Source organism: Thamnophis elegans, chromosome Z (assembly GCF_009769535.1).
Source record: "Thamnophis elegans isolate rThaEle1 chromosome Z, rThaEle1.pri, whole genome shotgun sequence".
NCBI classification, from domain to species: domain Eukaryota; kingdom Metazoa; phylum Chordata; class Lepidosauria; order Squamata; family Colubridae; genus Thamnophis; species Thamnophis elegans.
Genome location: NC_045558.1, coordinates 100,837,792 through 100,862,832, shown reverse-complemented (window position 1 = coordinate 100,862,832; position 25,041 = coordinate 100,837,792). Strand labels below are relative to the sequence as shown.

At 39.0% G+C, this 25,041-nt stretch overlaps 1 protein-coding gene across 1 annotated transcript in view; it reads right to left on the bottom strand.

Moving 5' to 3' along the window:
• Positions 1-22,201, bottom strand: part of GPR179 (G protein-coupled receptor 179) — a 48,163-nt gene extending 25,962 nt beyond the window's left edge. The window contains exons 1-3 of the mRNA XM_032235935.1: positions 21,324-22,201; positions 13,084-13,192; positions 6,186-6,309 (exon numbers count right to left, since the gene is read on the bottom strand). Of these exons, the coding sequence (XP_032091826.1) occupies positions 6,186-6,309; positions 13,084-13,192; positions 21,324-22,201 (1,111 nt within the window). The remainder of the gene's footprint in view (positions 1-6,185; positions 6,310-13,083; positions 13,193-21,323) is intronic.
• Between the last annotated feature and the right edge of the window lie 2,840 nt (positions 22,202-25,041).

The following is a 25,041-nucleotide window of genomic DNA, read 5'->3' as shown; positions in this document are numbered from 1 at the left end:
CCTACTCCCTTTGCATGTCGGAAGGTCACAAAAAGTGTCACATAACCCTGAGATGCTGTAACTGTCATAAATATATGCCAATTGCCAAGAGTCTGAATTTTGATTACATGACTGTGGAAAATGTCATAAGCCAAAATTGGTCATAAGCCAATTTCTCAGTGGTGTTGTAACTTTGAATGATCATTAAACAATGGTTGTAAGTTGAGAATCTGTATGCCACATTGAACTTGAGAGATAAAATTGCTATTTCCATTAAAATTTTGAAAGAAATATTACTCTGGTTTTATCCCAAATGAATGTATTAGCAGAAGAAGCAGAAAATCTGTAGTGTGCTCATTTGGGACTGAACCAGAGACACATTTTTCCCACTTTAAATTAACTGGCAGCCTTTTCTATATTGTCAGCAGGGACGTGCAGTCAGGGGAGGCAGGGGAGGCAGAGCCTCACCATTGTCATCATGAAAAGAAAAAAAATGTAAAAGGAAAAAGGCTGAGCTAGTTGCTGCCAGAGTCACAGTGGATGACTCTGCTTAGTGCTTAACTGTTTAAAAAAGCCTCTAAAAAGTGCCCTCTACAGGAGGAGGCAGGAGAATGACATGTCTCATCTACTCTGACTGTATGATCACTTGAGCAGAGTTAAGCAAGAGTTAAAAGCCGAAAAATTCCTGACGTAGATGAGGCACGTCGGTCTCCTGCCTCCTCCTGTAGAGGGCGTTTTTTAGAGGCTTTTTTAAACAGTTAAGCGACTCTGGCAGCAACTAGCCCAGCCTGACCTCAGCTCTTGCCTTTTTCCTTTTATATTTTTTTTCTTTTCATGATGGCAGGCAAGAGCAGAGTTGAAATCTCTCTGAAACAGCTGGAAAAAGTACGTGTGGGTCGGAGGGAGGGGAAGGAATTCAAACTTAATCCTCCTGGTGCAACTTTGTCTCTCTGTGTGTGTGTGTGTGTGTTTGTTTGAGAGTTTGTTTGAGTGAAGAGAGGAAAGGGGGTAGGAGAGGCAGGGAGGGCAGCCCGCCTTACCTGGCCGGAGGGGCATCGCCTCCAGCTTCAGTCCAGCCTGCGGCGCTTTCTTTCTTTTGCCTGTCTGTGCCCGCGGCAGCCCGCCAGCACAGGTGAGCAAAAGAGACTTTCTTTCACCCGCCTGTGTCCACAGCAGCCCGCCAGCTCAGGTGGGCAAAAATCACGTTCTTTCGCCTGCCTGTGTCCGAGGCAGCCCGCCAGCTCAGGCAGGCAAAAGAGACTTTCTTTCGCCCTCCTGTGTCCATGGCAGCCCGCCAGCTCAGGTGGGCGAAAGAGACTTTCTTTTGCCCGCCTGTGCTCGCAGCAGAGCTCAAACGGGCTGTCATGAGCACAGGCAGGCAAAAGAAAGTGCTTTAGTCAGTGGGGTGTCGGGGGAGAGGACTGCCTCACCAGCCATAAAACTCACCGCACATCACTGGTTGTCAGATGTACTGGTCTTTTGAAAGATTGCTGAACATATATTTAATAACAGATTGGACGTACACTATATTGCCAAAAGTATTCGCTCACCTGCCTTTACTCGCATATGAATTTACTGTAAGTGACATCCCATTCCTAATCCATAGGGTTCAATATGATGTCGGTCCACCCTTTGCAGCTGTAACAGCTTCAACTCTTCTGGGAAGGCTGTCCACAAGGTTTAAGAGTGTGTTTATGGGAATTGTTGACAATTCTTCCAGAAGCGCATTTGTGAGGTCACACACTGATGTTGGATGAGAAGGCTTGGCTCTTAGTCTCCACTCTAATTCATCCCAAAGGTGGTCTATTGGGTTGAGGTCAGGACTCTGTGCAGGCCAGTCAAATTCATCCACACCAGACTCTGTCATCCATGTCTTTATGGACCTTGCTTTGTGCACTGGTGCACAATCATGTTGGAAGACGAAGGGGCCATCTCCAAACTGTTCCCACAAAGTTGGGAGCGTGGAATTGTCCAAAATGTCTTGGTATGCTGAAGCATTCAGAGTTCCTTTCACTGCAACTAAGGGGCCAAGCCCAGCTAATCCCCCCTCCACCAAACTTTACACTTGGCACAATGCAATCAGACAAGTACCGTTCTCCTGGCAACCGCCAAACTCAGACCCGTCCATCAGATTGCCAGATGGAGAAGCGCGATTCATCACTCCAGAGAACGTGTCTCCACTGCTCTAGAGTCCAGTGGCAGCGTGCTTTACACCACTGTATCCGACACTTTGCATTGCACTTGGTGATGTATGGCTTGGATGCAGTTGCTCGGCCATGGAAACCCATTCCATGAAGTTCTCCGCGCACTGTTCTTGAGTTAATCTGAAGGCCACATGAAGTTTGGAGGTCTGTAGCAATTGACTCTGCAGAAGGTTGGCGGCCTCTTCACACTATGCGTCTCAGCATCCGCTGACCCTGCTCCATCAGTTTACATGGCCTACCACTTCGTGGCTGAGTTGCTGTCGTTCCCAAACACTTCCACATTCTTTTAATACAGCTGATAGTTGACTGTCAAATATTTAGGAGCGAGGAAATTTCATGACTGGATTTGTTGCACAGGTGGCATCCTATCACAGTTCCACGCTGGAATTCACTGAGCTCCTGAGAGCGACCCATTCTTTCACAAATGTTTGTCAAAACAGTCTGCATGCCTAGGTACTTGATTTTATACACCTGTGGCCATGGAAGTGATTGGAACACCTGATTCTGATTATTTGGATGGGTGAGCGAATACTTTTGGCAATATAGTGTATCTTCCAATGACCATTGAAGATAGAATAGGAAATTAAGCAATGGTGGGATTCAAGTAATTTAACAACTGGTTCTTCAGTTGGGTAGGCGTTGCTGGGTGGGAGTGTCATGTGACTGAGTGGGTGTAGCCAACTTGACATCACTCATGGCAAGTTGGGGCAGTACAGGTGGACCAAAGCGACAGTCGCCGGAGCCTTAGTGGGCAAGCGAAGCGCTGACTGACCCCTCCCCTTGCCCCCCTGACATAGTGTGACATTTCTGGCATAAATGTTTCCATATAGTGATTAGATCTTACAACAATTTCATTTTATATCCATTACGCATGCAGTCAGTCAGATTACCTGTCTGTTGATCCTTTCTTTTATATAATTACTAATCATACAAATACATATCCAATTTCTACCTATCACACATTCTTGATACCATATTTTCCAATTCTTAACTTGTCTGTGTTTTTCTGCCCTGCCTTTTCCTCTCATTTCTAACCATCAGTACCATTTGTCCCAGATTTCGTGATATTCTGTCTCACCTTTGTCTTTGCTCTCTAGAGTCAGTCTGTCCATTTCTGTGCATGTCAGTATCTTATTTATTATTTCTTGTTCAGAGAGACTCTCTTTATTTTTCCATTTTTGTGCAAAAAGTAGTCTTGCCACCATTAAAATATGTAGCATTAAATATAGTCCACCTTTGCCATATTTTTCTTTTGTGGTTCCTAGTAGAAATAATTTTGGCCTCAATTCCATCCTTTGATTTAGCATCTCTTCCAAATACTTTTTTATCTGGTGCCAAAAAACCCTGGCTTTCGTGCACTTCCATCATGTATGGTAGAAGGTCCCTAGTGCGGCATTACATTTCCAACATCATGACGATAGTTTTTTGTTAATTTTAGCTAATCTTGTGGGTGGGATGTGCTACCTGTAGAACATCTTGTATAAGTTTTCCTTATAGGAGGTGGCTAAAGTTAACTTTCTGTTTCTTTTCCATAAGTCTTGCCAATTGTCCAAATTTATGTTGTAACCAAAGTTCCTACTCCATGCTAACATGGTGTCCTTTACCTGATCTACCATTGTATAATCCAATAGATATTGATAGTTTTTTAATCATTTTCTCCCCTTCACCTAGTAAAATTTTGTCTAATTCTATGGGTTCTTTCTTAATACCCCATTCTTTTTTGTCTTTTACGTATCGAGATTGGACTTGTAAGTAAGCCCACCATTCCAGTTCTATTCCTTCCTCATATAATTCTCTTCTAGATTTTAGTTCACCTTTTTTGTTTAGTATCTCCGTATAAGTCATTACTTTCCCTAAATTAATAAAATTTGGATGCATGAACATCTTCAACGTCGATAACCAATTTGGGGTTTTCATGTAGTTTTGTTGTTTAAGCCTTAACCACACATCGAGTAGAGCTCATCTTAAATGGAGCCTCTGGAAGTACTGGTGAGCTTTATGTTTTTCATCCCATAGGAAAGCATGTCACCCCATTTGCATACCATGTCCTTCCAACGCTTCTATTTTTAAGTCCTGTCCAATTTTTTACTCATGTTAATGCTGCCATTTAATAGTATCTTTCCCAGTTGGGCAGTCCGAATCCTCCTCTTTCATTGCAATCCTGTAAGAGTTTCAATTTAATTCTGGGCTGCCTCATCTCTTGCGGGGTCTCTTGCTGCCAGAAGACTGCAGCAGGAAATGGCAGGCAGCTACTTCCATCCTTTGTTGGTGCCTCGCTCAAGGAGATGTACAATCTGCTCTTAGGACTTGGAGCTGTAAGCTGCATTCAGGAGGCACTGCGGCAGAAAGAAACAGCTTACTGCTCTGAGCCTGAAGAGCAGGTCACACATCTTGGAAGCACTATGGCGCCTCATCCCTTGCTGGGTCTTGCAGGTACTTCTTCTGGCCCTTGTTGGTGCTGCATGCACCTCAGTTGCTTGGGCAGATGCCAGGTTGGGTGAGAAGGCAGGTCATGAGGCAGCAGCCACAGGAGCAGTAGCTGTGGCAGCAGCAGTCATGGCAGACCAGTGTCTCCCTAAGCGACCGAAGCACCAACAAAGGCAATAGAAGGCGGAGGTAGGAAATGGAAGCCAAGAGAAGCAGTAGGAGGTGCAAGCTGATAGAAGCGGTAGAGGGGGAGGCCGAGAGAAATGGGAGGCTTTGGAAATGAGCACCGTTCTCAGCCCCACTTCCCCAAGGAGGCGCCCACCACACTTACTTCTGCCTCAAGGCTTCTGCTGCTACAGCAGGAAGGAGCAGGCCAAGGCAGCTGGGCGAGTCTAGTCTAGGCGAATGAGGAGGAGCAATAGAAAGCAGAGAGCTGGACTGCGGGCTCTACATGGTAGGCCACAGCGATGGCAGGCAAGCGGGTGGGCCTGCAGGGCTTCATGGTTGAGGCAAACAAGCGAGCAAGGGAGCCAGAGAGCAGCAGCAGGTATGATGTGCTCGTGGCTCTAGGCACTGGCCAAGACGGGCGAGATGAGATAAGGAGCGCCTGGGAGGAGCAGGGCAGGGTGGGGTAGGTCGAGCCAGTGGTGGGATCAACCAGTTCACTGAACTGCGCAAAAAGGTAACACCTTGTTCTTCTGAACTACTGTAAACCAGGTGAATCCCACCTCTGAAAATAAGAGCCGAGGTGGCGCAGTGGTTAAATGCAGCACTGCAGGCTACTGCTAGATCAGCAGTTCAGCGGTTCAAATCTCACCGGCTCAAGGTTGACTCAGCCTTCCATTCTTCTGAGGTGGGTAAAATGAGGACCCGGATTGTTGGGGGCAATATGCTGACTCTCTGTAAACCGCTTAGAGAGGGCTGAAAGCCCTATGAAGCGGTATATAAGTCTACTGCTATAAGTCTACTGCTATAAGGTAATTATAGGAAATTGACTGAGAAACAGTGAAAAAAGGCCCATAGAATTGCTAATTACAATATGGTATATAATCTCAGAGTAATCTATATATTAAAATCTCAACATTTAGAGATATTAGAAAGTCATTAGCTTAGCTGCTAAGGACAATAGTGATTTTGGAGCAGCTAACTTGTATTTTTAAGTTCTAATCAAACAGGGATTTCAGAATAAATACCCATTTTCATGACATTTGGGATTTGGGAAACTACTATATCTGTTTTTTTCATTATTTTTGTTTACCTCAAGATATTTTCCAAAATATCTCTCATAAACAATAAACCAATCCCTTTCCCCTTAAAGTTCTTTCCAAATTCATTTTTTCCAGGAAAATTCCTAAGTATATGTAATTGGTATAACTACATATTTATTTTTATTTACTAGGACCGCATTTCCTCTCTATATTCTGCCATTTCTACAGAATTGTTCACATTGTGGTCACCTTAGGTAGACATTAATATTTTATTTTTCCAAAATGCTATATATTTAGGCCTATACAACTTATAACAGTATCTCAAATTGTTATATTACTACAAAAAGCTGTACTTGTCTCTATTTACCAGTCCAGCCTTTACTGATTGAAGAAAGATGGGAAGCGGCAGTTCTCTGTCCTCCATAGTAACCTGGTTTGCAAAGACAACTATATTTTCCAAGGATAAATCCATGGTTTTCCTGTGGGATACACTGAAAAGAGAAATGCACACTTGTAAAATCACTTTCTCCCCTTCAGACTCTCTGAAAGTAAATTTATTAGAGACAAGCTCTATAAAATGCTCATAGTTTGAATGGTTATGTTCTCCTGGCTGATATTCTTCCAATCTTGTTCCTTGTTCATTTATAATCTCAGAATCCCTCCCGCTGCCAAAAAAAATTTTCTGGCATCATAAGGGGAAGTTTTTGAAGCTGTGTTCTGCATAATCTTTGGTTTCTGGAAAATTTGATTGGATTTCATGAGAGATTAGGGATAAATGTGTCCTTCCTTCCTTCCTTCCTTCCTTCCTTCCTTCCTCCCTCCCTCCCTCCCTCCTCCCTCCTTCCTTCTTTAGCCACTGCTTAAAAAACTTTAACTCTACTGCAATCAAGGTATTCATAGAATTTTTAATTGATAGTTTTAGTAGCCTATTTACCAAAAGTTTGAAAACTTTTGTCATAATATGCTGTGAGAAGTTATACAAATTATGATTCAGTAATAGTATTGCACATAGCAAAGTCTGCCTTTGAATGGAGAGACTCCAAGGAAATATATTTACAGCTTTCTCAAGGACCTGGCTGCTCTCTGAAAACCTTATTAAAAAACCCACAACTTAAATATTTTAAACAAGTAATGTGAAGTCAAAAGTCATTGGAAAAGACTCACAATAACAAAAAAGATTGGCAGAGGACAAAGTGTCTAAATATTATCAGTGATAACTTTAAGCACGAGCTTAAAAGAATGTGAAGAGGTAGCTCTGACAGAGAGCCTTGGTGAAATAATGTACATTGGCGCATTGAGTCATTATGGTGAAGAGTATCAGCAAGAGGTGAAGAATCAGATACTGAACCAAAATTATTCTTTTCAAGGAAAGTGACTGAGGAATGTCCTGTTTGACTTTGAGTAAGATTTCGGCCCTGATAATAACCAATGTAGAAGGAAATCATTCTCATATGTCTTATTTCCACAACATGTTCAAGCTAGTCAGTCAATAATCCAGTCAAATTTCCTTATGGGTTCCAGCACCACATTATCACATTAACTGTGTCAAGAGTCATCAATCTGGGACTACAGAATTTCCAATACTTTCTTTAGGAAGCTTTAATGACTGGAGCACATGCACCAGAAGAGTGTTAGCAAGACTTCATTAACTGTGGTGGCGCAGTGATTAGAATGCGGATTTGCAGGCTAACTCTGCCCATAGGCAGGAGTTTGATCCTGAGTGATTCAAGGTTGACTCAGCCTTCCACCCTTCGAGATCAGTAAAATGAGAACCCAGATTGTTGGGGACAATGTGCTGACATTTGTAAACTGTCTAGAGAGTACTGTAAAGCACTATGGAGTGGTATATATGTGCTATGGCTACATCACCTTTCTTATTGCAAAAATGGTTGAATTTTACAGCCAATGAATTGGGGAAGTACGTGACTTTGAATTCCTGAACTGCTCCAGACTTAATGCCACAAATCTCCATGCGCTATTGGCCTTGGAGATCCCAAAGCCACCTTCTAGTAATTAAGGCAAGAATGTTGCTCTGTAACAGGGAAGCCAATATTGGAACATAAATCTAAATGATCCCTAAAGCTCAACTTCAGCCAGAGGATACCACATCCACTTAATTGCAGCACATGGCCTCTGAAGGCTTTTAAGTCTTCTCAGATAACAATGGCTATCCCACCTGCCCCCACTTTTTGTAGGCTCATTATTGATGCTACATTTAAAACTCAGGTGGGCACACCCCTGAGAATGAAATACCCTCCTTTGGCATCAATTCTCAATTATACCACTAGGCTGTCCATTTTATCCAGAATTAGATTATATATAAGGATTGCTTTGTTACAGACCAACCTGGCATTAAGTAACAGCATCCAGAGACTGGGGCACAGAGGATCTGACAACATGGCATTGTAAGTGAATACTGGTGACTTAAGGTAAAATTGGTTTCAGGCATCAAGTTTATCTTCTGTGATGTGAACCAACTCATGTTTCCCACCAAATCTTTCCCTGCCCATCAGAAACTAGGTGCCATTCCCTTTTCTCTCCCCTGTCACCCACTGCTGCCCCTAGCCCAGAATCTAACCTGCCAACCAGTCAGCCAGAGAGATACACAATCAACCAACTACTTTCTTGCCAGAGCACATTCCAATTATCAGCCCCAATAGCTTCTACTAGTCCACTGAGAATTTAAAAATTGTATCTTCTTTGCTGCCAGACCAAGATGACAATGTCCACCCCAAAACATCATTCAGCTTAAAGGTTCATCCCCACACAATGAGTAGACTGCATTCTCCTTCTTGGCACTTCTTCATGGTGTCCACTCTATCCTTGTGTTCAACACCAACTCCTGCCTGGAGCACATTTCAACCTCTAGATTTCTTTCAACATTCTACATAGATGTTCCGACAAACCTCACACCAACAACAAGCATGCCCATTGTAACAAACCCTAACCAGCATGTCCACTGGTAACAATCAGATTTTCTGGTTGTCACCCCAGTGACCCCACTGTTTGCATAACAAATTCATCATTGATACAGGAAAGTGTGTTATGCTCTTGTGGCCAAAGACTGCATCACTCTTGGTACCAAGTTGTCTTCTTGTCTATATTGCAAATATTCTTAGCAAAAATAGAACTTCATCCTGTGAAGATACTCTCCTTTTTCAAAAACTATCAGAGCGTGTCAAAGAGTTGGCCTCAGTTAGAAGGATTCTTCAATTTAAATCCAATATAGTGGCAAAGAAATATCAGTGAGGAGAGTAGTAAAGAATCTTGATCCTGACTGCCAACTTGTTAGCATTTGGTCAGCGGATATTACAATGCATTAATGATTAATGATTTGTTTGCATTCGATGCTGTGGGAAAGTATATTGTACTACTGAGATGTGCACGCACAGACTTACCGGCACAAACTGTACACTTTTTATGTGCTAGTTCATGAAAAATAGTATACTTCTTTCTCTTTTTTGGGGTGACAGTTTTTGTTTTGTTTTTCATTTTAGTGATAGTAAGTAGCCATTTTGTACATCAATATTTCAGTGGGAGTGGAAACAGAGTTTAATCAAGAGATTCTCAATTTAAAATAGAATACACACACACACACACACACACATTCCCATAGTATCCTCAATATATATATATATTCATCACACCAGCCTACCTTTATAACACACATGAGTTTTGAGAGGAATCTAGAATTAGTTGATGATTTTGTGCCTAGAATTGAGGTATTTTGCTCTGCACAATAAAAATAAATTCTGAGACTGTTAGAATCAAAACAGTAAGGTAACCCTCGTGACTTCTGAAATGCCTTCTTATGTCTTTTCTCTGTGGCATGTTTAAAAGATCAAGATGGAGATTCTATCCCTTCCCCTGTACTTTATTTGATCTCATTTTATTGGATTAAATTAGGAGCAAGTGCCTTGAGTTTTGTGTAAAGCACTCTTCATTTACTTCATTTCTCCAGCTGGCTCAACACGATTCCCTCCTCCTTCTCTGGACATCCATGGCTGAATATTTAAGCATTACGCTAACCAAATGTTGGATGACCAAATCCCCTTTTCCTAAAACCTAAATGGATCACTAATGCTGCTGAGTATACTAATCCCTTGAGAAGCAACTACAGCCAAAAGGAAAGCTAACATTACTACTAAATACATACTGAATACTTAAAGGACCAGAAAACATATTAAGCCACAGTCCATATTGGGTCAAGAGTTTTCTTTTTTCCAATGATTTTACAGGAAGAAAATTATATGCAATGCATACTGATAGTTTAATGTAATCAGAATTCTACTATTTTTCTCTTCTTCAGCAGACAAATTGGACGAAGTAAATAATCACAGAATAATAGATTCACAGGGCTAGAAACAACCTTGGAGGTCTTCTAGTCCAACCCCCAAGGCAGAAGTCCTTATACTGTCCAATCTTTTCTTAAAAATCTTTTCAGTGATAGAGCGCTGTGTTGAGATTCTATGTTGAATCTCCCTTGGACAAACTTCCACCCATTTCTCTCTATAGAGATCTATTACTTCTTTACATAAAGACAACTCCTCTCCCTCTTTTATTGTTTCATTTTATACATTTTTATAAATTTGAACAATTTATATCCTTTTAGCAGTATGTTCTAATCATGGATTCCAACCCACCACATTTCAGTAGTAGCTACAATATCATACTTGTATTCACGTACTAGGATCTCATGTTCTCCCTGTTTGTTCCCCCTCACATATTGAGCAGTAGTTTATAAGCATCTGAAGCCCTTAATGACCAAACCTGTGTTTGATTCCTGAATCTCCTATTATATGCCTTGGTGTCTCTTCCTTCTCACTACCTCCTTCCTCATTTTCTGATTTGTTGTTTGGGATTCATGTTTTGGATTTGGTCCTAAAAATTGGTCTCATTCCCCCTCCAGTTTTAGATTAAAGAACTATGGCTGAACTGAGCCAGCTGTTTTCCAAATATTCATAATAGAATTCCCTATGCCACCAGACTTGAAATTTTGGGCTTGGACAATCTGGAACTATACTGCCTACAGTCTGACATAAGTATAGTACACAAAATTGTCAGCTACAACGTCTTACCTGTAAATGACTTCTTCAGCTTCAACCTCAGTAATACAAGGGCAAACAATTGATACAAACTCAAGGTAAACTACTCCAAACTCGATTGCAGAAAATATGACTTTGGCAACAAAGTGGTCAATGCCTGGAATGCTCTACCTGACTCCATTGTAACATCCTCAAACCCCCACAGCTTCAACCTTAAACTGTCTACCATGGATCTTAACCCTATTCCTAAGAGGTCTGTAAATGGGGCGTACATAAACGCACCAGCGTGCCTACCATTCCTGTCCTAATGTCCCGATTTATTTGTATTCATTTCTTTCGTTCATGTCTATGTTTATATTTATATCTGCTATCTTGTGCATGTTTGACAAACTAATAAATACAAATACATTCTTTCCAGTGTTTGGGAGGTGCAGAAGCCCTTCTTGTAGGTAAAGTAAACCATGGTGCAGAAATCCCAAATTCTCTTGATGGCAGCATTTACTGAACCAGCAAGGAGTTATACTTCTCTAAATATAACACTTTTATAGATGTAAAATTAGGGTTAATTTGACAAGAAACATTCCTTAGGTAAGGCAGTGTTGTGCAACTTCAGCAATTTTTAAGATGTGTGGACTTCTGACTCCCAGAATTCCCCACCCAGCATAAGTGGATTTCATAAGACTCACGTTAAAGTTACTAAGATGGACTGGACTAAGACACTGTTCTGCTTTTTTTTAATGAATTCAGTTAATTCTCTCCTGTCTACTCTGAAGAAAGCACCTTCTTGATGGCTACTCTACATATTTGATCATTACATTCATATAGTTTAAATTATTAAGAGTCAGATTAACCTTAATGAGTGAATTTCTTAAAGCAACTACAATTTTTTTCAAACTCCCTTCGAAACTTGAGAAGTGGCATGGCTACTTAATAAATAGCAGCCAGCTGTGTAGTGTTTCAAATATTATAGGATGTAAACTAAGAGGGTAGGAACAGTCATGGTCTCTGTAAGATGGGTTTGTTTTTAGTGAGTTGAAGGAAAGCCCAAAAATCATTCTTCCTTCTTGAAAGCACCACATAAGCCCATGGAAAAATAATGAAATCTCCACAGTGGAGGAATGGATTATGAAAATGTCATAGTTCTTACAAATGGCAAAGTTGACCTGTATAGTCAGAGGGAAAAAAACACAACAAATTTTTTTGTGAAAGACTGGAAACCTTATGTAGTATAGATTTTTTGTTGAAAGAAGAAAGAAATGACATGGTGATTTGTGGCTTGAAGATTTAGGAAGATGTAGATTAAGTAAGAGGCTGAAAGGATTTGTGTAGTATCTAAGAGGGAGGAAGGATTATAAATTTATAACTATCTGTTGAAAAAAAGATTGCAAAAAAAGATTGCAAATCATAACTTTTCTTTACATTTTTCATTCTGTTTTTTTGTTTCTTGCACCGTTTTCTTTGTTGTATATATATAGTACACATGAATAGATAGAGACAAAAAGATATAAATATTCCTCAAGTTAAGATGCTTCAACATTAAATTGGACCCTCCATTTAGCCTAAAAGCTACTTACAACCTTGTATTACAGTGTAAAACCCCATCAATCATAGGAATGTATTTTGATTGCTCAACAACCACCCCGCATTTATGGAAGTTTGCAACATCCCACAGTCACATGATGACCTGCTTTATGATCATCACGACTTATGACTGTAATTGCTAGGCTCAATTACCATCATATGTCCATAACTACCTGTAAAACAACAACCACAACAGCAACAGCAACAGCAACAATACACTATATAAGCCCAGCAGTTAAGTGATGGTCTTGTGTACATGTGGAATTCAAAGTCCTTTTTCTTAATTATTTTCAAAGTATACATATCTCTATTACAACACAATTCTAAATAAGAACATTAGACGGGATGGGGAACATCTGTCCTACAGATGCTGCTAAAATGAAACTGGGCATCCCTCAATCTTATGGCCATTGCCTGGGGCAACTGGAATGGGTAGTTCAGTAACATCTGGAAGACACACTTTTTCCATCACCATATGTATATATATATATATATATATATATATATATATATATATATATATATATATATATATGGAAAAATGGTTCCAGAGGATTGGCACAATAATAGGGAAGACCCTCCAGTTCACAGTCTGACATGATAGTATAGCTGGGAGCAGAGCCCCAAAGCTCTCCTTACCTGGGTGCTGTTGAGATCACACTGATGTGTGTTTGCAAACCATCCTCCGTTAGTGGCACACTGGTTTATATCAACATTTTGGATTTTAACATCCAGCCTCATGACCCCTCTGGAACAGATAAGGTGATGGTTTTAGCATGTATCGGGAAAGAAGAAATTCAACAATTCTAATACTTGATTATATGGAACCATATAATCACTGCAGATGACATTGCCATTGGCTGAAATGTATTAAGAATTGCTCTGATGAACAATCCATGTGTATGAGCAAAATAATATCCTATCTGAGGAGGTAGCAGAAATATGAGAAGACAAAGAGAAGGGATTGAAACATTTACTGAATGGGGAAGTATGGAATTGACCCTAAATATATTCAGTACATCTTTAATACCCTGCTGCTTTAAATTAGAAAAGTGAAGTTAACACACAGAATTTGGAATGGTGCTTCACTAGCCCTTGGATTATGTAATTTGGGATTTGCATCAGTTATTCCCATGATCACCAAGTAAGCATGCTCCAACTCTTTAGAGAAAAAAACCACTATGACACAGAAAAAGTTGACAATATTAGCAACTTGGCTTCCTTCCTTGCTCTCTCCCTATCTTTAGATTCTTTCTTTGCATCATATCAGGGTACAGCAGCTTTAGTGATACACAAGAATAAGATCTTCTGCAAAGCAGAACGTAAAAGCACAAAAGTACAAGATACTCTTAGTTAAAGAGCAACTAGCCACAGAAAGTAGAATGGCACTACAATATAGTAAGTGCATTCTTTCACACTGGCCTTTTGCATCATGCAAAGATGTTTAATGGGTTCGTATGTTGTGAAGTTATAATGTGTTTTTCTAACAGATTAACCCTGCAATTTGTATACCCTGAATGATGATTTAATAAGCTGTTGTGAGTCTTGACAATTATTTTATATTCAATCAAATTGGTTCTGTTATTTGTATGAACTTGTATGATCTCAAAAAGCAGCAACTCATCAAAGGCCAATTTGTATATTAAATGATCTATGGTAAGTCTATGATTGGGATCACATTTCATATCAAGCAATGATTTAACTATGGATTGTTCATAAATCATAATTGGCTGGGTTCATATAACAATAGTAATAATGTATATATTTATATACTACCCACAGTGATTTCTTCACTCTGGGAAGTTTACAGTGTCAGCATAGTGCTCCCAACAATCTGGGCCCTCATTTTACTAACCTCAGAAGGATGGAAGGCTAAGTCAACCTTGAGCCCTATCAGGATCAAACTCCAAGCTGTGGGAAGTTTGCCTTCAATACTGTATTCTAGCCACTGTGCCACCATATACTACATTAAGCCATGAATTATTACTTAAAAACTACAATGATTGCTTCAATACAATATACGGAGCCCTACATTAAGGTTGACACACTGTAGTGGATAGCAGAGGAGATGTCCACACCATTATCCCTATTATTTGTGGTGCTACAGAGACCAGGCTCCCTCCTCTCCTTTTTAACATGTACATATAACTGCTGGGTGAAGTCATCTGTTAGTATGAAGTGAGATTTCATCAGTAGGTTGATGATACCTATTTATGTATCTCTTCAACCTATTTATGTATCTCTAACAGGTGGTGTCTGAGTGATGCTGTAGAATCCTGGCTTGGTGTCTAGATGCTCACGGAAGTCTGGAAGGGGAACAAGAGACTTCAGTTCAATCCTAGTATGATCAAGTGGTTTTGGCTTTTAAGACCTCCTGATTCTGGGGACTTTCCATCTGTTGTTTTGGATGGGATTGCACTGCTCCCAACAGACCATGTACACAATTTGGGGTTCTTCTGGGATCACAAATATTGGTTGAAGGGCAGGTGACAGCGTATCAATTGTGCCTTTCCTGCACTGGATGGCACTGCTCAAAGTCACTCATGCCCTACTCACCTCTTGTTTGAATTACTGCTACATGCTCTACAGAAGGGCTGCCCTTGAAGAGGATTTGGAAGTTTTAGCTGGAGTAAAATGTGGTGGTGTGGGCAATCATAAGCATCTGTTACTCAGCACAAGAGATATTTTTTTCCATGAACTGCACTGGTTATTAGAAAGCTTCCGGGTACAACACAGGGTGCTGGTAATTACTTTAAAGCTGTTCATGATCTGAAATTAACTTATTTCTGGAAACCTCTCTCTGTCAGGGTTCCAAGTAATACTCCAATGAAAGAAGACTCCCAGGCTTGAGTTTCCTCAAAGTTCCATTTTATTAGAGATGTCATTTTGGCACCTCTGGGAAAACCTGAATCTGAAAGTTTCCAGGTTTTCCCTGCCCAAAAGAAAGTTTAAGTCCCTGCCCAGCACGCATAAGTCCATCACATGATCCAATCCAGCACCATCAGAAATTGGAGATACCTCCCAGTCACCTCATCGCAGCTGCAGGGCAAGATGGTCTTGACTTTCTGAGAAGGAATGTTATTTTGACTATATATCACCCACACTCTGTATAAGTAGAAAATGTGGCAGGCCTGAAGTCCCAGAAATGTAGAAAACGTGGCAGGCCTGAGGTCCCAAAGGTAAAAGATGGCTTCCAGGTCTGACACGCTCCCCAGTTGGATTTACCTTTCCTATTAGATTTAGCAGAAGAGACGTGCTCTGAATCCCATCTCTGGTGGGACTCAGGAAAGAGCCTTTTCTGTCATACAACTATGAGACATGATTCCAAAAGGTCAGATTTGCCCTGTTCCTGCTGGCTTTTCACCCATTTTTGAAGATCTGGTTTTTTCATCAAGCCTGGATCCTGATGCTATGGGTATGTCTGTTTCTTAGTTCTTATAACCTGCATCCGGATGTTTGTTAGGCTACTTTATTTTATTTGTAGTTTTATTTAATTGTTTACATTATTTTTTTAACTGTTACCCTCCCAAAGTCATCAACAAAGATGGCCATTGTTGTATAGTGTCTTAGCCAATCAGACGCGCCTGTCAGTTGCCGGGCGAGTCTGAGGAACTATAAAAGGCAGACTCGTTCAAACTGTCAGTTGTTCAGCACCAGAGCAGACGAACACTCCAGTCCAGCTGGAGCTGCTTCTCTGCCTCTCTCTCTACACAGATCATCCTTCTGTTGCTACATTGTTAAACCAGCACCCTGCCTGGTTGTTACCTGTTACTGTTACAAGTTGTGTTAAAATAAATTGGTTACAGAGTTACCCGACACGAGCCTCTGTCTCATTCCTGAAGATATAATAGCCATAATTTAATAAACATGTAAGTTAAAACTTAGCAAACCACATTGACCCTACATAGCACCCTGGCTATAAAGATATGTTTATTTGTGCTACCAAAATTATAGTTCATTCAATATGGGAGGGGGGAAATCATATGTTGTAATGAATTTCAATCTAACTATAGAGACTCAATTTATTCAAATTATGCTAACATGCATTGCAGAGGGTCCTTGGATTATGATCACTCATTCAGCAACTATTTAAATTTACAACAGCATTGAATAAGTTCTGGCCATTGTGGCATCCCCACGGTCAAGTGATTGTGATCAAGATGCTTAGCATGCAGTTCACAAACATGATGTCACAGCAAGCCACAGTTAAATGATTGCAATTGTCAACTTCCCCCTGCTGGCTTCCCACAAGCAAAGTCAGTGGGGAAGCTGGCAGGAATTCAAAAGTCAGAGTCATGTAAAAAGTCCTTACTAAGAAAAGCAGTCATGTGACTTCATCCTTTATGACTGTGTCACTTAGTGACAACAATTTCAGATTGAATTATTATGGTACACCAAGACCTACCTGCATTTAATTTGTAATTCAATATGAAATACAAATTCTCCCCTTTGAATCATAAAATGAGCAAACAGATTTTAGCCCACAGCATGTTGTATAGATCAGTCCATGACATATGTCTCTGGTTTGCTGTGTTATGTAAACCTATGTAATTGCATTAGAGTAACTGTATAAATCGTAGTTGTTATCAATAGGTAAATGTATAAAAATGCAGCCAATATGTTTTTCTGAAGACAATTCATAATGACTCCATTATTAGTAGCATTATTGTTGCTTTGTTACATCCTGTCTTTCCAAATACAAATCCTATCAAAACTGATTAGGATTGCATCAATAATCTTAAACTAAAAATACATTTTAAAATAAAGTAACATTTTTTTGAAAAGCAGGAATCCTTCTCATAGGAGAAATGATAGAAATAAAATCCAGAATACCATTTCCTGAGATGTTTGCCTTCCTTATTCTCTCTCCTCATTTTGTTACTATAAGATCAATCCTGAATAAAGAATCTTAAAAAAAATATCATTTCCCAAATAGTCTCCCCACCATCTGCTGCTTTACTGGACTCTTAAATTCATGGGATAAGTGAGAGAAGAAATAGTTTTTTAGCATTTGCCTATTTTTGGCATGGGATGGTCAGGGCTGGTATCATTTGTAGATATTTTTTCAACCCTTTCCTAATTTGTAAATTACATACATGACCACCAGAATGCAGTAGGTCTAACATATTAACTCATGCTTGTTTTAAATCTAGGATTAACCTGCTGATCATCCCATAGATCAGTGGTCTCCAACCTTGGCAACTTTAAGACCTGTGGACTTCAACTCCCAGAGAACTCTGGGAGTTGAAGTCCACAGGTCTTAAAGTTGCCAAGGTTGGAGACCACTGCCATAGATGACCAAATTAATCATCCCACTAGCACCTTATTTCCTGTCATTGCAGTTATGCACTTCCCAATTTATTTATTGAACAAACAACACGGTCTGTAAAGGCTCAGCATGAGCAGGATGGCAGAGAGTTAATACACTTTCTCCTGACCCTGTTTCTCAAAACAAGACCTGATTACATACATTTCATTGAAAATAATAGCTCAGCTTCTCTGTTTTCCTGGAAGAATAATATCTGCTTAACCATCTATTATCCTTGAATGTGGCATGCCGTAGTATGATTAGATTAACTAGTCTAAAGGAGTCACAGCTACAAATCACGATTATGGGACTCATGGATCTGAAAAACATGATAAGGCAACCTACAACATGAATTAATATGTCACATTTAAGTAGTCAGTATTTCAGAGATAGATGATAGATCGATAGATCGATAGATAGATAGATAGATAGATAGACAGACAGACAGACAGACAGACAGACAGACAGACAGACAGACAGACAGACAGACAGACAGCTAGATGATGATAGGTAGAATGAAGTATACACATACGAACAACAAGCTTTTCCCAAAAAAATTCTATGGTACTTTTAATAAGCTTATCTGTTTTGAATTATTTGATAAGAAGGAGCATATACAGCTTTTTAATATCTTGGGGGGTTGCAAAAATTCACATGAATGTTAGAAAACAGCAAAGTATCATACATGTTGAATGTCTCTGGTGTTGTCTATTGATCATATGGATTTTACAGCCCAAATCTTGTAGAATTGTACAGATACGATTACATTGTCCTAATCCAGCCACTATGATTCAGAATGTTTTCTGGATCTACAAAATAAAGTTAATTGAATAAACTGCAGTTCACCATGACAATGTGATCTGAATGTATAGTAGTGGCCAAAATTGTGGAAACCTTTTAGGAAATGTGTACAGTATTTTTGAGGTTTGATGGCTAATAACACCACTTTCTTTTGTAGTAGTACCATAAAATTACACATCAATGGCAAGATAATTTAATCAAGAATGTAAAGCAATAATGTTTATGAAGGGTTTGATATTAGAATAGCAGTAATAAAGAAGGAAAGTGAAACACATAGAAAAAACAAAATATACAAAAATTATCACCATACAAAAATGTTATATACAAAAATTATCACTCTGTCAGTTAATATTTAGTTGGGTAACCTTTAGCATGAATTAGGGCCTTACAATGTCTTCCCATAGAGTGAACCAAGTCTTTTAGTTCTGCAGCTGTTAGAATGTGAAACCAAGATTGAATGATTGCTTCTATTAACTGGGTTTTATTGCTGTTCTATCTGGCTATAAATTTTCATAGAATAATTGAACAAACTTTGTTGCATTACATTCTCAATTAAAACATCTTTCCATTGATATATAATTTTATGGTACTGATTTAAAAAAAGTAGTGTTATTAGCCATCGAACCATAAAAATACTGCATACTTTTCCCAAAAGGTTTCCACAATTTTGGCCACTACCGTAGAATATTTTTCATCCAAATGTAGTTTCTCCTTCAGAACAACCATAGGCCACTTCAGTGGAATCAACACCTGTTTTCCCCACAGTATCTGAAAAGCAGCTACTTTGGGATATTAGGAGAAATTAATAAATGGATGTAATTCAAGCCATTTGCAATTATTTAAAGTGTCCAGCTGAAAACTATTTTTAATAGATATTTACAGAAGACATTAGCAGTTATCTTTGCTGAACTACTGGCAGCTGTTTGTTAGTTGTTAGTGCAAGATTGGTGCCAGAATTAAACTATATCTAACCCTTAAGATTGTGATTGTAGACTTGAGTGGATCAGTTGCAAAGTAGGGACATTCATGCTGTTCTACAGGCTGTGAGATTATATCAGATGGGCCATGGTAGCATTCTGTAATGAAAATCAACCCTTCAAAATAAGATCTGCTTAGACTTCTAAATAACCTTTCTGGACTGTTTCCAGCAGATTGGCAGAATCAGAAGAAATTTAGTTCTTATTTATGTGAAAGATATAACACATATTTTTTAACCTAAAGTAGCTTTGGAATATCCCCTTTAATTCTGAATCAATTTCTTAATCTGTACAAAAACTCTTCTTAAAAGGTAGCACATGCTGTAGACAATAGGGTGTGTTTCCTCAGCACATCATCTTTACTATCCCTTGACAGCCCCTTATAATCCCAAACTGAATTGGTGGTTTTTAAGATATTTACTATTGAGATTGTGGACTTGGGACATTTTAAGTTTGACCTCCCCCATATATAATCAAAAAGAATTGCTTTTGGTGAATCAAGCTATGCTAGACATCACTTAAGTTTATTGTGTGAACTTACCTTAGTTCAAATCCAGTCAAGTAGTTGTTTGGTAAACTATGGGATTAAATTAACCGTGTGCAAATAGATTTATCTATAGATTTATGAATTTAAGGAGATCAGGTTTGTAAAGAATAATAAAGTAATAACAAAGTAGACTTGTGAAAAAGAATTTTTCTTATTACTCCTAAAATCTCTTCTAGGTAAGCAGTAAAGAAAGTGATATAAATACTGAAAATGTTTTCCCCTTTGTTAATTGCAAATTATCAATAGAATATAAGTAAATAGAAATGTATGTATAATAGTACCTTGTGTGTGGGTAGGAAATGATATAAGTAGCCTCTGAAATCTTTTCTGATGTATACTACAACCCATTCCATTTCTCTTCCATTCAGTCTTCTTCTAGATAGGACTTCTGTTTTTTTCAGCTATGTTCTACGGTGTTATTAAGACCCCAGCTTGTAAAGTACTTAATAGCATACTTATTTAATATCAAAATTTAATATCAGTATAATTTTTGATATTCTTTAAAATAAAGAATACATGCTAAAACTGAATAGATATTTTCTCTTCCTTCCAGGCCAGCCTCGTAATCAGTGTGTGATGGATAGATTGAGATTCCAGACATTAAGATAGCATTTGTTAGGAATTTATCTCAGAATATTGATAAATTAAAAGTTGCCTTTGAATGTACACTCAATGTTTTCTTATTATATTTAAGTACAACTCGTTACTGCAACTGGGTATTAAGGCATCATAGCTCAACTTCTCCCTTAGAAAAATTGAAAATAACCTTTCTATTTTAGAGATTATCCTAAACTATTCCAGCCAAAGGGCAAGCAATCGTTATTTAACCATGTAAACAAAGTACTTTAGACATGCTTAGATAAATATATGTTAATGTTATTATTGCTATTCTTACTTTTAATAGTAGGTTCTGAGATAGAGTTTAATTTTTTTAAACTTTGCAATATATTTGTAAGCAGCTGTTTGCAAATCCTGATGAGCTTCTCAATAGAACATGCGTTTTAGCAATAAATAGTGATGAATGTATTTAGTTTCTATGCATGATGATAATAGCAAATTTCAGTCCTACTGAGAAAGGTATTGGATAACTTTTTATCTCCTCATTCTCCATCTAGCTTCTTCTCTCCCCAGTTCCCTAACAACTGTTTATATTATTCTAATTTGAGAAGAACCAGTGGTGGATCTCCTGTATCCTATGTGGTTTGGATCAAAATCTCACCCCTTATCACTATCCTCTTCCACTCACTTGAATTCTGGATTGAGGTCGGGTTTGAGGCCATAGAACGAAGAGGAGAGTGTAACCATCCAGGTGGGCAAGAATTTTCCATCTTCACATTCCAGGAAAGGTGGAGACCATTTGATATAGCCCTGATCCATCACATAACTATCCCCTTGGCTCCATTTGGGGGTGTCTAGCGTCTTAAGGTCATTGCTGAGAATTCTCTTATAAAGCGGTGGAGTCCGTTGTAACCTAAAGAAATTGTACCACTCATTTTCCCAAGTTAGATTCCTTAGATTCTCTGAAAAGGCAGAAAGATCTTGAAGTAAGATCTCATTATTCCCCTTCGTGGCTTGAAGTATCAACTGGGGCTTGGAAGACAAAGGATGAGCATCAAAAGTCAATATGGCTCGGTAAACTTGAGAATCCCCTTCTATAACACTTCTCACCAAGGCATGGTACCATTCTACATCCTCTTTCACACTGGATTCCCGAATGTCATTAGTCTGAAAGACCATATTGAGGAAATTGGTTGCATGGGTCAAGGTGTCAGTAGCACTGCGTAGATAGGAATGTAAGGCTGGTGGAGGGCGAGAGTCCTTCACTAAAGCCCTCATTTCAAATCTCTGGGTACAGTTGGCTTGTGAGAGGCTCAGGGCATCTCCAGAGTACAGGAAGGCCATTGCTGGCTCCGATCCCTCAGGTTCAGCCTTATTCAAATTAAGGGTAGGCACCCAAGTGAAAGATGAGACCAAAAAAGATGAAGATGAAGGCATCCACTCCTTCGTTTTTGGTGTCCTGGCTTTGAGTGGAGCTGATTGCTGTTGTTGTTGGAAGATTTCAGCTGCCTGTAAGAGTTTGAGATAGAAGCACCAAAGAAGAAGTCCAAGACGACAAGTCTCCATGGTTTAGCAAAAGGTGGAGAAAATACCTGTGTCATCCAGTTGAAATCATTTCAACCATGGAAAAGCCCTCTTGAGAACTCCTGATGTGTTTGATGGAAATGTCGAGATGATCAGAAAGTAGAGGAATAAAGCCATGAGAAGCGAAGAAGGAGCCAGTCAATCTGTAAAATGAATGTCCCCAGAGAACAGTGTCACATTTGCTGAATATCCTGCCTCCTTTTATAATTTGCAGGAGTTTCTCATTGTCTCCCACCCTCTTTTTTTTGCTGTCCCTTATATCTTCCCTCCCTGACTGGTGATGGAGCAGACGTCACCACAATATGAGCAGCTGCTGGCACTTCCCCCCTCTCCTTTCCCTCCCTGACTACTATTATATGCATAGGATTTTAAATCTCTGCAGATCCACATCCACATCCACATACACAAACATGCTAAGAGCTCAGTCAACAGCCTTATTTGCTAATGCTTGAAATGGAAACATCCTGTTTCAGGCCAGAAAGAGGGAAAGGGAGGGAGGGAGAGAAAGATGGGAAGATAATAGAATCTGTCTCTCAGTCTATCTCTATCTCACTTTACTTCCATTAGGGAATCTGGATCTGACAGTAATACAAGCAACCAAATCCTGCATGGAGTACCATGGCAACAGGAAATTTGTCTTCCCACCTCACTCTTCTCTTCCCTTTCTCTCCTTCCCCTCCTTTATTTTTCTTCCCTTCCATTCATCAGCTTGACTAACACCACAATATTCATTTATAAGGTCACCTACTGCCTACTGATGTTCCTATAATGCTGCTAAATTTAATTAACTGTTTACGGACAAGGAATGTGGAAAAGAACAGGAGGAAGAGAAGGGGAACAAGGACTATTGTTAACTACATACTGAAATAATTCAAGAATGTAGACAGAAAATGAAGAGTGAAAAGAGCAATTCCAAGGAGTGTGATACAAACAGTTTAAGACCAGTCTATATCAGAATTCAGTCCTACAGAGACTTCCCAGTACCACAGCTTAGTTTTGGATCAATTCACTTTGGGACTCATCAAAAGCAATAGACAGACAGATAATAGAAATATAGATATAGAGAGCGATAAAAATGACCACCGCTGTATATATACATAGTTAATTTTCCATAGTATATAATTATACTGTACTTTTGTTCAATCTTGAATTACTGTTTTGTTTTACTGTTTTTCATATGAATATAAGAATGTAATTGAGAGCTATATTTATTGGCATGTTGCAATTGCTATAATTGATGAGTTATTTATTTTATTTTATTCAATAATTTATGTAATAATTGAAAAAAATAAAATAATAGTAATTCACAACATAGCTGTTGGATTACAATTCAAGCATCTTGTTTTGGTAAATTAACCTCTATCAAAACACAAATACCATTGCTGGCTCTACTTTGGGGGCTGTTGTCATATATAAGTAGTTGGGTACCAATGAGAGAAGACAACTTTTATCAGACCAATAGCAGTCTGCAGTTTTGAACTTTAAAAAAAATCTAAGTTGTTCTAAATGGCTTAGATCCTGCCTATCTGAGGGACTGCTTCTTCCGTTATGAATTATGCAGCAACTGAGATCTGCCTGAGAAGTCCTTTTGAAGATGCTGCTCTGTATCAGAAAGTCACTTCTGGCAGGTAAGGGAGACCTTCTCATTCTTCATTCGGTGTGATGTACTTCTCAAGGCACCGGTGATCTTATTCTCTCAGCATTTTGAAGAATTGTAAAGACTACATTCCTTTCACTAGGCTTTTAAAGTTAATCCACTTATTTACTTATTTTTACAAATTTGGTATTTTTTCTACTCTTCATTTTAATTAATAATGATTGCCTTGAGGCCTTGCTTAAATGGAAAGATAGGTTGTAAATCAAATAAACAAATGAGCAAACACTGCCTACATCATAAGAGTAGGATTAAGGGCAAAGAATTTGGCAGCGCTGAGTGGCAACAGAGAAACACAAAGCAAATGGCTCAGATATGGAACAGTCAAGAAATACCCCAGAGACTAGCAATTAGTAGAGCAGCTGTGAAGGCCTTGGAAAAGATAATTCAGAAGCTGTGATATGTCTAAACATACAAAAAATAGTGCAACCAATGGAATTCCATGTTATACTCTATGGAAGTGAAAAGTGGACTTTGAAAAAACAGGATAGAAAGAATGTTGATAGGTCTCGACTCCAAAGGACACCCTGGACAGCCATGAAAACTAACAATGGATTACTGAACAAATCTCCCCATGTTTTTAATTTGAAACACAAACGAGCAGGCTGAAATTAGCCTACTTTGGACAGATTATGCAAAGATCTAGCTCTCTGAAGAAGCGCTGGGAAAGGTGGAAGGAAAGACTAGAAGAAAATGACCACCAGCAGGGTGGATCGACTCAGTTATATCAGCAATGAGTAAACCACTGGAAGATCTGAAGGGCCAGATCGGGGACAGATTGTAATGGAAAAAAATCTATCTGTGTGATCACTAAAATCCACACTAACTTGATGGCACATAATCAATGAATGGATGAATGAATGAATAAAAGGCTGTAACAAAGAGAATAAATTTTAAATCTCATTGAGCATGACAAGGGCATGTGTCTTGATCCAGAATGCTCTTTCGAATTCCCCACATTGCTGCTAGGTTTATTTATTTTATAGGCTGTGATTACATAACATGGTGAATTGTAAAGCTCTGTTAATGACTACAAATGTCACCAGGTTACTTCCCATCATGCATAGCTCTTTAAATAAGATCTGCTGTTACTGTGTTGTGTACACCTAAATGAATACTATTTTGGAGAACTACAAATTAGACATCGTATTATATAACAGACCTCAGA